Genomic DNA, 14,718 nt, shown 5'->3' with positions numbered 1-14,718 from the left:
GCAGATACTCACTCCACAGTCTCTATCCTCTAGAGATGGCATAGAGTTGAAAGTAAGCAGGCTGGGAGGAGGTTTCAGAAATGTAAGGAAGGGTAGCTCTCTACTTTGGTCTCTCTTTTTGTATTTGATGACATTTTTTAAATGGAACAAAATAATTTATTTATATTCTGAAAAAATTGTGAAGACCATTGGGAGTTTTCTACTTTTGAATACTTTTTCTTTGTTTCTGTCTTAGCAACAGAACCCTTTCTTTGAAGGGCTACTCTTTTGAATCCCAATAAGTAACAAAAGTAGCTGTGTGCTCAGTGACACACTTAACTTCCCCGTGATACTTGGAAACAACTCCAGCTCCTTGGGACACCGGAAATAAACCACTGCTCTTGCATAAGCAGCTCACTTTATCAGTGCAGAAACGTAATCACAGAGAGTGAAAATGACCCGCCTCAAGGAGCGAAACTAGTTAGTGGTGAATTGCCACATAAATCAGATGCCCCAGCCTGGCAGCTCAGGGGACAGTTGTAGCCCACAAAAGTATTTACTTTGGCCCACACATTGTTGCCCCAAACAGTGTTTTAAAGAATTTTGATTTATTTGCCAACATTTAAAAACCAGGAGATTGCACATAAAAATCACGGTTTCTGGCTTCTCTTTAAAAAAATTTTTTTGAAGATTTGGCAAACCACATTCTCATTCCCATAGTGCATCAGTTAGCTGGAGGCAAGATGGGGCTACCCTCCTTCCATGGAATATGCAGTCTAGGCATGGTACCCTCTCTACCACTGAGCTTGCACTGTTGTTTTCTCAACTTCATCTCTCCTTGCACATTTACATTACCAACCTGGCCCTAAAAGCCATTTTTTGAGGTTTCTGCATAAAACTTAAAAAAAAATTAAGCAAATTAAAAAGAGCATTCTTTACTTCCACTAAGATATAAATGGAGTGTACTTTTCTGATGTGTGGAATGTATGGAAAAGAAATATTTTAGGGACTTGGAATCTCAGGGGCAAATAAAAGTTGAGCCCCACTTCAGGAAGCTTTTCCCAACATTTATCTCATGTGATTCTCACAAGAACTTCTAGAGGTAAGATCTCTTATTTAAGTAGGGTTGCAAGCTATAGCAAATGAACATAGGATACCCTGTTACAAATGAATTTTTATCTGAAATGCAACTACAACTAGCTCTTTGTATTTTATTTGGCAACCCTCTGCTCGTTGCCATTTTGGAAAGAAAGAAAATGTAGCTCCATTTGTCACTCTACAATCACAGAGTCATGTAAAAACAGAGAGCTCTGTTTTGGGTTTAGTTGGTACTGGGGACATGTCCCACAGTGGTAAGGAGAAAGACCAAAGGACCCCTGAAGCAGGGCTCCATGAAGAAGTCTGCAGCATAGTGAGACCCTGGCACCATGACAACTTTCAGAACTTTCTAGCTGCTCATTCTAATTATTCAGGCCAGACCATTCCCTGGGGATTTGAATATCCTTCACTTACTCTTACTGACCAAGCTAGGGGGAGTCCTTTCTTCAGAAAGGGCTGCTAACTAGCACCTATTCTCCAAGTGTTAGTCGCTCAGTTGTGCCCAACTCTTTGCGACCCCATGGACTGCAGCCCACCAAGCTCCTCTGTCCGTGAGATTTTCCAGGCAAGGATACTGGAGTGAGTTGCCATTTCCTTCTCCACCTATTCTCCAAACTTGGCTTCAATTTCTCCTGCTAGCTAGGGACCAAGACCCTGGAAACAAGAAAGCTACATTAAGGGCCAGATAATTCGGAGAGTGAGAAAAAAAGTCCTTCACAACAACATCCATAGATTTCATAATCTCCCCAAGGATCAAGCTAGCTTGACAGTATTTCCATATTTGGAAACAATAGAGTAAATCAAATATTAGCTGCATAATTCCATATTGATTTTCTCAGTTTTGAGAGAAAGAAACAATCTCTACCAAATACAAGCATCCCTCCACTTTTAAAATGCCTGTGGTTGTATTAATATTCAGTTAGCCACTGTCTTGGTTTGTATTCTTCCAGAAGCTGACAATGAGACAGTACTATGAGCCTGAGACTTTTATTTGGAAATGATCACAAGCTGAGCTGAAGGAATGGGAAAGTGAAAGAGGAAAGGGAGGCAGCCAAGGAAGGGTGTGATATTGGGCAGGTGACTTCTGAAGGCAACTGGGGCCCAGTCTTACTGGGGAAACCCTGGGTGGTAGGATGAGAAAATGCTTCGGTGACCCTGATCAAGAGAGCTAGAGTATTTTTCCACCAGCCTGAAGCATGCCCTTCCATTCACCAACTTCCAAACACCACCCACATCAGCTCTTGTTGCCAGAGAAAATATTAGGCAAAAAGTTGCATGTTCTGATAGAAATGGGAAGTAACAAAGGAATATATGAGGGGCACCAATAGCATCTGTTCCAGACACACATTCTTTCCTTCTGAATAATCTATCCATCCCACAACCAACACGTACAAACCAAGGAGCCCTTTTTGTTAAGAGCTGATCACCACCAGTTTGGAGGATTAATAGCCATATTGCATAGACCATCAATCCATAGACAGTGATAGGAACATAGAAGAAAACCTTAAGAATGTTGAAAATCCTTGAGGGATGATTCTACTACAAATATGGAATATAAACTGTCGTGTCAGTAGCCTGACAAGAACCTGTTCAGGATCTTAGCTTCTTGAAGCCAGTATGTATACCCTTTCATTGCAAATTCCTCTGTGTTCTCAGTGTCACTACATCATTTGCTCTGCCTGTTCTGCCTTATCCTAATGTCTATCAAGTGTTTCACTCTCCTGCATTCTCCTGGGGTAGGCATAGGCTGCTTTGCCTGCACCTTAAATAGCAAATTAATTCCCTTTTACCTTTAGGGCTTCCCTGGTGGCTCAGCTGGTAAAGAAGCCACCTGCAATGTAGGAGACCTGGGTTTCAATCCCTGGATTCAGCAAATGCCCTGGAGAAGGGAATAGCTACCCACTCCAGTATTCTAGCCTGGAGAACTCCATGGACTATATAGTCTATGGGGTCACAAAGAACTGGACACAACTGGGCGACTTTCACTTTCCGGGAATTGTGATTTACAGATAAATGGGCTTCCTCTCATAACACGTATGGGATTTTCTGGAAATTAAAAGCAACACAAGGTGGCTAAAAGCCCAAACTGTGGAGCCAGACTGGCTAGGTCTGAATTCTATCTGTATCATTTATAAATTCACACAATTTTGTGACCCTCAGCATCTGCTGTGTGCTTCAGTTTCTCATGTATAAAATGGGCCTAATAATAGTACCTCCCTCTTTGGGCTTGGAGGATGTGATGCTTTCATACTTGTAATGTGTTTAGAAAAGTGCCAGGAGCATGGTATTAAGTGCTTGATAAATAAATCTAAAGGGGTAAGACTCCGATAGGCCTTCAATAATGCCTCAGCGTTAGTGCTGGCAGGAAATAGTGTTAGATAAAACAGTCATGCCTAGGCTGTCAAAGTAGTTTCTAAGTAAGCTTTCTTCTCATTTTTCTTCCCACCTTACTCCCAGCAAAAAGGAGTAGTGACCTTGGAATCATCAGAAGTGAGTTGGAGAATAAGTCATATTAATCACTAACTATGAAAACTTGCTCTGTATGGAACCAGCTCTTCACCTATCCAGGACAGTGACACCTGTCAAATAGCAGATATAGTGACTTATGTAAAAATAATTTGCAGCTTCAGGGTGTTTTATCAATTCAGTAAGCTTTGCTTATTGCCTTCTTCACTTCCTTCCATTTTCATCCATTCTCTCCATGGTTCCTTCTCCAGTTTTCTCTCTTATTTTAAATTTAGCTTTTATTGCACTTTTCTAATTCAAAGAAAATTCTATACATATAACCAAAAATAAGAAGGTTATAGAGTCACATCTGATTCTATAGTCAGAATATCCATAACCCACAAATCAAATTTTGTAAAATGTGGTCTAAATGCTTGGTCCTCAAAAATAAATATATTCTAGGACCTTAATATTGTTTATAACTACTTTTTTAAAATTCTTATATTGTAACATATTTCTATGCCAGTCAACTCTTCCTTTCATATAATTTTTAATGTTTACCCCATTTTTTATGCATCCTATTTTTTTTTTGCAACCAATCTCTAATTCTGGGACATTTGAGTTATTTTCCTAACTTTTTTCTTATTAAAAATAACAAAAATGGGACTTCCTTTGTGGTCCAGTGGCCAAGATTCCACACTTCCAATGCAGGGGGCCTGGTTTTCATCCTTGGTAAGGAAATTAGACCCCACATTGAAATTTCATTGCAAATCTGCATTGCATCAAAAGATCCCTCATGCCTCAACTAAGACCTAACACAGCCAAATAGGCAAATACTTAAAAAATAATAAAACAGGCATAAAAATTCCTGAAAAAATCATTCCTCAAAAATCATAATTATTTCCGTGGAATTCCTAGAGGAAATTTATAGCATCACACGGAACGGGTATTTTTAAAGCTTTGATAAACAGGGCCAAACTATTTTCTAGAAAGATTATTCCACTTTATACTCCTCCTAAGTTCAGTTCAGTCGCTCAGTTGTGTCTGACTCTTTGCGACTCTATGAATCGCAGCACGCCAGGCATCCCTGTCCATCACCAACTCCCGGAGTTCACTCAAACTCATGTCCATCAAGTCGGTGATGCCATTCAGCCATCTCATCCTCTGTCGTCCCCTTCTCCTCCTGCCTCCAATCCCTCCCAGCATCAGAGTCTTTTCCAATGAGTCAACTCTTCGCATGAGGTGGCCAAAGTATTGGAGTTTCAGCTTCAGCATCAGTCCTTCCAATGAACACCCAGGACTGATCTCCTTTAGGATGGACTGGTTGGATCTCCTTGCAGTCCAAGGGACTCTCAAGAGTCTTCTCCAACACCACAGTTCAAAAGCATCAATTCTTCAGCACTCAGCTTTCTTCACAGTCCAACTCTCACATCCATACATGACCACTGGAAACACCATAGCCTTGACTAGACGAACCTTTGTTGACAAAGTAATGTCTCTGCTTTTTAACATACTGTCTAGGTTGCTCATAACTTTTCTTCCAAGGAGTAAGCATCTTTTAATTTCATGGCTGCCGTCACCATCTGCAGTGATTTTCGAGGCCCCCAAAATAAAGTCTGACACTGTTTCCACTGTTTCCCCATCTATTTCCCATGAAGTGATGGGACCAGATGCCATGATCTTCGTTTTCTGAATGTTGAGCTTGAAGCCAACTTTTTCACTCTCCTCTTTCACTTTCATCAAGAGGCTGTTTAGTTCCTCTTTATTTTCTGCCATAAGGGTGGTGTCATCTGCATATCTGAGGTTATTGATATTTCTCCCAGCAATCTTGATTCCAGCTTGTGCTTCTTCCAGCCCAGCGTTTCACATGATGTACTCTGCATATAAGTTAAATAAGCAGGGTGACAATATACAGCCTTGACGTCCTCCTTTTCCTATTTGGAACCAGTCTGTTGTTCCATGTCCAGTTCTAACTGTTGCTTCCTGACCTGCATATAGGTTTCTCTTAAAAATGCACATTTTCAACATGCGTATAACCTCATGCCACTGTCTAATCTTAAATAATATGATATTCAGAAAACAAAATATTATAATTTATATTTATTTGAAAACTATGGATATGATAAAAATTTTTATATATTTAATATGTTTATTGGCCAATTTTATGTCTCCATTTGTGAATGTCCTATTTGAATTTTTTCATTTACATCTTTTCCTCCATTTAGGGGTCATATGTTATTGTTTTATTCAAACAAAGCTCTTTACATAGGAAGGACATTAACCTTTTGCAGTCTCATATTTTTTCAATTCATTTTGGTTAACCATTTGTTTTAATCTTTTATAGAAATTTGAGAGTGTGGAAATTTCCATTTTTGTGTGTATGTTGACTTGTTTGCTTTTGTTTTACTGTTTGTGATCTATAACATGTTTGAGAAGTTCTCTCTTATCCAAATTTTAAGTAGACCAATACCATTTCTCCTTTTTTTCCCTTCTCTCTCTCCATATTTCAGGATTACTGTAGACAAATAGTTGGGGCTCCAAGAGTCACTTATCTTTGTAGTCCCAAAATTAAAGACCTAAATCTTCTTAGCACAATCTCACTGTATCAAGCTGATAGTCAAAGCAGTAGTTTGTGGAAGACATTTCAAGGAGGAAAGTGAATTCACAAGCTCCTTAATTCTTAGAATTAAAATGCTTTTAAAAGAGTATTTAGTTCCTGCTCTTTGGTCCTGAATTTCCTGCCTTCCTTGGTTTAGTCACTAAGTCATGTCTGACCCTTGTGACCCCGTGGACTGTAGCCTGCCAGGCTCCTCTGCCCATGGGATTCTCCAGGCAACAATATTGGAGTGGGTTTCCATTTCCTTCTCCTACCTGCCTTCCTTAGCATAAAAAAAAAAAAAAAATCAGATAAAATTTGTTACCAAATTTCATACATGCTCTGAAGCAGAATGTGGGGAGATTTATCACTGCACATACCTTTTCAAATATCCACAGTTGCTAGCAGACTGGGAAGTTGACAAATTACCCATAATTAGGAATTTCTGCATTTCATATTTGAATTGCCCATTATTCCCTCCTAAAGCAGTTGAAAACACTCTATTTTGGGGAATATAACCCATCCATAAACAAACTATCGCAGAAAACACAACCAACCAAGTCACAGTATTTGCTGTTTTACAGTGAGAATCATGTGGGTTTAGAGGAAGCAAAAAGAGCTTTGAAAATCAGGTAGATGTGAAGTTGAGTCCATCTCTGTACTGCCTAGTTGTGTCCCCATGGGTGAGTCCCTTTCTCAGACCTCGATTTTTTGAGATGTTGATATTAATACTCACAATATGAGTACTCCATGACAGGTACTGGTACTTTGTATGTGAAAACTCAGTTAATCCTTACAGTAATCCAGGGAGATAGGTGTTATTTTTATCCCCATTTTAAAGCTAATAAAACTGAAGCACAAAGAGTATCTTGCTAAAGTGATACATCTAGAAGGTAGAAGAGCAGGACGTGCAAGAACAAGTATTTCTATGCCAGTCAATCAGCTTAAGTATTGTGAGTATAAAAACATCCAGGGAAGTGTTTGCTTGATGCATACAGAGAAGACAGTCACTAAGTGTTAGTTTGTTTCTGTCCTTTGCGGGAGAACCTTCTTCCTACCTCGCACCGTTGCAAGCTCCCCATCCACGTGAGCCATGCACTGCATGGCAGTGGCCCCAACGCAGATGGGCATGCTGACTTTTTGCCCTAAAACAGAAGTCGACAGGTCTATTTCAGCAACGTTCCGGAGCATCCTTGGATATAGCTTCCACCTAGAATTTGGGGGAGGGTGGAGAAAAGGTTTTAGAATTTCAAGTGTTTGAGTTAGAAAAAGAAGATATTATTGTATTTTTCCCAGCAAGCAAATTACTTCACAAAGCTCAAGGAAATTAGGCAATTTTAATGCTTGTTAAGATGGAAAGTTATCAATAATATTAATAACAAACTTCTCAAGTTATTGGTCTTAGTCAAGAACAATTAACAAACCGTAGACGTCATCCATGTGAGTCTACAGCCTTTGGCTCTTTGAGAAACGCATTTGGATATCCAGACAATCAAGATCTAGAAGAGTTCCACCATCCTGAAAAATTGCCCCATTTCCTTTTGCAGTGAAACTCTCCCTCAACCAATCGCCTAACATCCTCTGATCATTTTGTTGTTGTTGTTCCTATAGTTTTACTTTGCAAGAATATCATACAAATGGAATTATATATAGTTAGTCCTGAAATTATATATAACTGATCCTTGAACAAGGCAGAGGTAGTGCGGTGGGTCAGTCCTTTGCACAGTGGAAAATCTGTGTATAACTTTACAGTTGGATCCTCCAGATCTCTGGTTTTACATCCATAGATTCAAGCAACTATAGATCATGTACTACCTTTTCAGTGTAAAAAAAAAATCCATGTATATGTGCACCTGCTAAGTTCAAATTCATATTCAAAAGTCAACTCTAGTATATGGCATTTTGAGTCAGGCGTGGGATGTGGCTCAGCTGGGAGACCTGGGTTCAGTTCCTAGGTTGGGAAGATCCCCTGGAGAAGGGAACGGCTACCCATTCCAGTATTCTGGCCTGGAGAATTCCATGGACCATATAGTCCATGGGGTGGCAAAGAGTCAGACAAGACTGAGTGACTTTCACTTTCATTTTTCTTTAACTTAGCCTAATACTTTTGAGATTCATCCATATTGCTGCAAGCATCAATAATTGTCCTTTTCAGTTGATGGTGAGTATTACATTGTAAAAATGTAGCACAGTTTATCCATTCTCAAGATAAGAATATTTGGAATCTTTCAACTTGGTGTGATAATAAATAATGCCACCATAAGCACTCCAGTACTCTTGCCTGGAAAATCCCATGGACAGAGGAGCCTGGTAGGCTGCAGTCCATGGGGTTGCTGAGGGTCGGACACGACTGTGCGACTTCACTTTCACTTTTCACTTTCATGCATTGGAGAAGGAAATGGCAACCCATTCCAGTGTTCTTGCCTGGAGAATCCCAGGGACGGGGGATCCTGGCGGGCTGCCATCTATGGGGTCGCACAGAGTCGGACACAACTGAAGCGACTTTGCAGCAGCAGCAGCAAGCATTCACTGAAAGGTTTCTGTGTGAACATAGCTTTCATTTCACTTCTTCCACGCCATTTTGAAGACAGTATAGAATGGCATGCGGATTAGATTAGAATTTAAGAAGATATCTTATGTCTACGTCAACTGTTCTTTTTTCTTACAGACAGTAGCTTCAGGCAATTACTTTTAAAACTATGATGTGTTTTTTTCAAAATCCTTGATCTGAATTCTGTATTCATTGAAGTATGACGATAAGGGAAGATGGGCTCTTTTTTTTAGTTTAATTGAGCATTTTCCCCAAAAATGGTATTTGGCAGAGACTGGAATTTTTGACTTAAAGAATTTTTGACCCCTGATCATTATCTTAAATTATTTTTTTCTGCAGTTCTTTTGTGTAGCAATGCAAGTTACTAACAAACCAAGAAACAAACTAGTAAAATTTACAGGAAAACTAGTTCTCTTTTCTCTCTGCAAAATTTATATCTCCTATTTGTTCAGGATTATTTTCTCCTCATTAGTAATTGATTAAAACTAAAGAAAATATAGCTCCAGTTTCTCATGAGCACTAAGGCAATAAACCTGTGAGTACACATGCATATATACCTAACTAGTACTCACCTTTCAGGACTTAGATTTAATTCTGCTTCCAGATAGATCAAGATTTTTCATTAATACAGTGAAGTGTGATTTAGTAACAGTCACCAAAATAAATGGAACCTCCCAAGACTTAATTGAAGCCTACTTCCTCCAGCGGAAGAAGAAATTCTGCCTTAATGTTGCTTTGAGGAATAGCTAAGGGTCTGTAATATAATCCTTCCTCACATAATAAAGTAAAAACATCCAACCCCTGCAAAACATAATAAAGAAGTTTAACGGTGATTTCTCTGCAATTCCTTTGAACAACATAATTGTCTTGATTTTCTGTCACACCACATGCTCTGCTGCTGGAAGTCTTTTCTTCCCAACTGACCCTCACAGCATGATTCTTTGATCTCCATTCAGAATGGGGAGATGCAGAAACCTTGAAGAGAATTTTTACTACCAGTCATCTCTAAGTGTATTATTAGAATGAGAGAAAAAGATTTAATAGCAGCCTTTGGCATGCTGGCCTTGGAAAGCATTAATATTTACTTAGAGCTGAGAAAACAATGGAAGCTTTTATGAAGAGCACACACAGAGCTGCAGGGCATTAGCCGTGTGTGTGTTTGTGTGTCAGAAGGAACATTTTCAGATATCCCGTCCCCTTGAATCAGGCAAGGCTCAACCCTTTCCTCTGCAGGCAGCAATTTCATGCTTGTCCACAAGGTGGCGAAGTCACTTTAATAACTGTGTTCTTGCTTCCCACACATACAATTTCCTGCCCTGAGGATGACATTACAGAGGCATCAACCAACAGCACAAAATGCAATTCCTAGACCAAATTAGATGAGATCAATGGCGTGGAAAATATATGCTTTCTAAAAAGTCCTTCACATTTTGAAATCTTCCAAAGAGCGATTACAACTTAACCTTGTCAGGTAATTCCAATAGTTCTGCAAGCCCCACCCAATCTCATCCCCAATTTAAGTTATTTTTTCACAGTCTTACATAAAACTAGCTTACTACAACCTTAGACTCTGCTTTTATGGGACTTCCACTTTGGAAAAAAATATGAAGATTGACAAAATAATTGAACCAGCTGAATAATAAGCATTTTTCAAAGGTTTCTTAAATGAAGTGGTACAAAAGTGGAAATCATTTTAACATCCAACAAGGGCCTCAATTTTATGTTATCATAAATCGGGTCCCCAAGAGGAAGTACATTGATGAAGGAAGAAACCCACTCATCACCCAGCTTTGAAGTTCTGTGCTGTTATTGAATCCCACCAACTCAACACAGTGAATTAATGATTTACAAGTATTGTAAGATGATCATGTCTTCCCAAATGGCTCAGTGGAAAAGAATTTGCCTGCCAATGCAGGAGACTCGGATTCAAGCCCTGGGTCAGAAAGATCCCCTGGAGGAGGAAATGGCAACCCACTCCAATATTCTTCCTTGGAAAATTCCATGGACAGAGGCGCCTAGTGGGCTAAAGTCCATGGTGTCACAAGAGTCCAACACAACTTAGCAACTAAGCAATAAAAATGATCATATTGCATCTTACTTTCTCCACATGAATTAGTTATTCTAAGCATTAAAAATGCATAACATATATATACATACATAAATTGTGTATATGTATGCATAAAATATACTACACGTTTTAAAATCTTATTTGTTACCATTTATTTCTCAATATTGAGAGACCTTTAAAACATTTAACTGGAATATTGATACTTCTGAGACACTTGGTAAAGGAAGAAGGAATTTAAGTCGGAAGAAAACACAGCCAGGTCAATACTATATTTAAACATTCAAGCCGTTTTCGGAGTGCCTCCATGTGTAGATAAGTTTCAGAAAGCCCATGAATCTCCTGAAATATGCACGTGTGTGTGTGTGTGCTTGTATGTGTAGTTTGTCACACATGTCTGGATAAAAAAACCACAGCTTTGAGGTCCAAAGTGGGGTGAGTGAGAGATTTCCAGGGGAGAGGGAGGGAGACGAAGAGAAGAGAAGAAGAGGGAGAAGAAATGATGAAGAGGGAGAAGGATGAGAAGGTGATGGAGCTGATATGAGATCTCTTGCCATGTGACTTTTCAAAAAATGAGACAGTTAACTGCTTTTCATAATGCAAGAGAAAAATCAGCTTGCTTACCTGTGGTGCCAAGTAGCTGAATGATTCTGTGACATTTACACCTATGAGAACACTAACAATGCCCCTGGTGAATGTATATTGCTTCTCAAATACTTAAGAGAGGGAATGATGTCACTTTTGCCACCTCTTATTTGAGAAAATCCATGCAATTTTCAGTGTCACTAAGTGCATTAGGGACGATGAGCTTCCTTTACTAATATCACATGACTTATAAACACCCAAATTGGAGAATCATATTCCACCAGATAATTTCACAAGAAGCCACAAAATGTGTGCAGACCATGGTTGAGAAAGATGATGTGTTTCTCACATTATAACCCTGGTTAATGTGTAAGAGAATCTAAGAACTATCCTTTTGAAAATTAACTCCAAACTTTCAGGCCACATGAAATCTAACAAGCTGACATTTTTCATTGTTCCTGTCATAATTGCAATAGGAAGCTCTGTTCTTTGGGTAGTTCTATTTGACTTTATTTGTCCTTTTTTTTTCTTTTTTTTTTTTTTTTTTTGGTGGGAAGCAGACACAAGGTTATTACAGCCTCAAGTCTTACCCAAAAATATCTCCAAGCAACTGCTTTGTCATCTAACTGGTCTGTGTCCCCAGAACCTCAAAAGGTGGTTTTCAGAGCTGGGTGCAGAGATAAAAGGTGTCATTGTGCATTCACACCATTTGCTATACCCCTGGGATAGGCAGGTTGTCTTTAAAATACTCTGTTGTGTGTCACAGTGGGTTATCTGAGGTTTGCTTGATTTGTCATCTCATTTGAATTAGAATGAGAGCTTTCAGATTGATTGCCTTCATCCCATCAAGCCAAAGCCACCACCTGGCAGAACATCTATTTTTACTTCCACGTGATCAGCTTTATGATACAGGGTAAGAACTGAAAGTTCATCCGGCAAGTTACACAACAAAAAAGGATTGGAGATGCTAGACAGGCAATGTGTGTTGTAATAAAAAGCTCCTCAGGTGGTTGATAATAATCCCCTAGCCTCCAGAAGAAAAAAAAAAAGAGTCTATTAGTACATTTTCCCCTCCTTTAAAGCTGAACAAAAGAGAATGATCAAGGTTCATAGAAAAGGTAGCATTTAAAACTCCTTCTCATTGTCTGTGTCCCATCCCTAAGTTACTCACTCAACACTTTGGCTGAGTAGGCTGGGAATACCCGCTGCTGGGGATACCTATGTAATTCACAGAAGCTGCGAGGTGCTTTTCCAGGCCGCACGGAAGTCACCACAGTCTTCTGTGTCTCACAAGGTTTCTAGAATTTCAAGGGTTGAAGAGCTGTCTGGTTTGCTACAGCCCTTTGCTCCGTCTTGAAAATATCCATCGAGCCTATTGTTTGGGGTCCGTTTTTCACCAGTTCAACCACTAGCATTATGCAGGCCAAAGGTCAATGTGCATCCCTTGAAATGTAAGCTCCATTGGACAAGAACTTTCTTCACCTGGCTCACTCTATCCTCAATATGTATCGAATCGAACCCACTGAGATACTTAATGTGTGAGGTAATTAACCAACCAGCATGTGGTGAGGGATGTTAAAGGGTGAGGAAGGCTGTGCAAAAATGGACTAGGTGGTCCCTTGAGCATTGTGCCTTGAGGAATGCTGATGCACACCAACTCCATTACCCTCCCAAGGCCCTGAGATTTCCTTGGTTAAAATTACCTATTTGGGTTTAAGTGTTGCTTTCAGGAAACTACTAAAAGGCAAACCACATCACTTGTGAACAGAGTTGAGATGAGCCTAAGTAGGGGCAACTTCTGAGAGCAGAAAACATTGAAGGACCTGAAATACCCCATGGCAGTTGGATAAAATCATCAGAAGTTTAAGCAGCTCCACTCTTTGCCAACTTTTCCCTTGCCATGGCTCCCTAGCATTTATTAAATCTCATTTGTGTCCCAGGAAAGATCTGAGACAAAGTCAAGGCTTGAAGGAGTTTGGGGAAGCCTCCCCTGCCTTTCACCCCACTCTCAGGCTCCTACAATGATTTGTAGGTGATTTGGTGCTGTTTGCTGGGAACCACAGTGGTTAGAATGATTTCATTTCTCCTAATAAACACATAGAAAAATGAGCTTGAGTGATTTTGCTCTAGGCTAAAGCAGAAATCAGGAATAAAGGCAGATTCTTTCACCTGGATACTTTTTGCCTTTTTGGCTTATCACCATCCATGAGTGCCCACATTTACTGGCTTCACTAAAGGTGCATGAGCCTCATAGACTGTAGTGCATTGAGGGCTCCCCTCCCCTGCTCCAGCAAATAAACCATTTCCTAACTGCATAAGCTGTGACATCCACCATCTTGGGCTTTGAAATATGAAAGTCAGTGGAAAACTAATTTGGGAAGAGAGATGAAGCCCTTTGGAGGAGAGAAACGAAACCACAAAGTGAAAGATTAATGCCATATAGACAAACTTGAATCTAAAGTAAAAATTCAGAAAACAGTAATCAAAATGAATGATAATGGAAAACCAGCATGATGGGAACATTTGAGGCAACCATCTGATCTGGTTTGTCTAGATAAGACAGTTGTCTCCTGTTTAATACTAACAGTTTCCTACACCATAAATTAGACTGTCAGAGAAAAAGAGAATGGAATCATCAGAATTTATCACCATTTTTATACACAGTTAAATGAATTATCCACATAATTCCAAGTGAGGAAATTTAGGGTTAGCTTTTTTCAAGCAAGTTTAAAGCCTAATATTTCTCACAGCCCCATGAATTTCCCCACTCTACTAAACATAATATCTAAACAAGTCCATACCATCATTATTAAAACTGAAATATTGTGCTTTGATAGAATATCTTTGTATAATTTTAAAACATGAATTTAAAAATATTCTTACCTGGAAAATGCTGCAATATTATCAGCCAAGGTTTCCTGATCATTTGCCCCAGATTTATAATAGTCATATATAGACTTCTGAAGTACAGATTTAGCATGTTGTTCATAATCACTGATGCAAACAAGCCGAGAGAACATTTTCCTGGGCTATTGCAAACCCTGGGATGTTTTTCCCCCTGTGTTGCTTTCTACACTCTGACAATTCTGTTATTAGTTATTTATTAACAGACTTTTTCCAAAGTTCAGATTTAGTTCTCTGTTGCTTACATTAATTAAGTGAGCAAACACATGCTTAGACTTCGAAATTTTATTTGCAGCTGTCTGCCAAAGAGCAGGTAGTACATCTAAGCCTCAAGAAATTGGGTGAGGGGACAACAAGAGGGGGTTAGGTGTCTGTTACATTAAACAGGCAGAAGAATGAGTAAAAATTAAACACCTAGAGCAGTACTTGCCTAAAGCCGCTCTTGGCTCAATTCTGCCAAAGGCTGTTTCTTCCCCACTGCATGTGTCTTTGCTG

General features: G+C 39.4%; 1 protein-coding gene across 1 annotated transcript in view; it reads right to left on the bottom strand.

Annotated features, from left to right (window-relative positions):
* Nucleotides 1-14,367, bottom strand: part of HAO1 (hydroxyacid oxidase 1) — a 62,399-nt gene extending 48,032 nt beyond the window's left edge. Inside the window, exons 1-2 of the mRNA XM_040247892.1 lie at nucleotides 14,203-14,367; nucleotides 7,177-7,328 (exon numbers count right to left, since the gene is read on the bottom strand). Of these exons, the coding sequence (XP_040103826.1) occupies nucleotides 7,177-7,328; nucleotides 14,203-14,339 (289 nt within the window). The 5' untranslated portion in view covers nucleotides 14,340-14,367. The remainder of the gene's footprint in view (nucleotides 1-7,176; nucleotides 7,329-14,202) is intronic.
* Between the last annotated feature and the right edge of the window lie 351 nt (nucleotides 14,368-14,718).

This window comes from Oryx dammah, unplaced genomic scaffold, assembly GCF_014754425.2.
Source record: "Oryx dammah isolate SB20612 unplaced genomic scaffold, SCBI_Odam_1.1 HiC_scaffold_10, whole genome shotgun sequence".
Taxonomy (NCBI): Eukaryota; Metazoa; Chordata; class Mammalia; order Artiodactyla; family Bovidae; genus Oryx; species Oryx dammah.
This window is presented reverse-complemented; position numbering and strand designations above follow the sequence as displayed.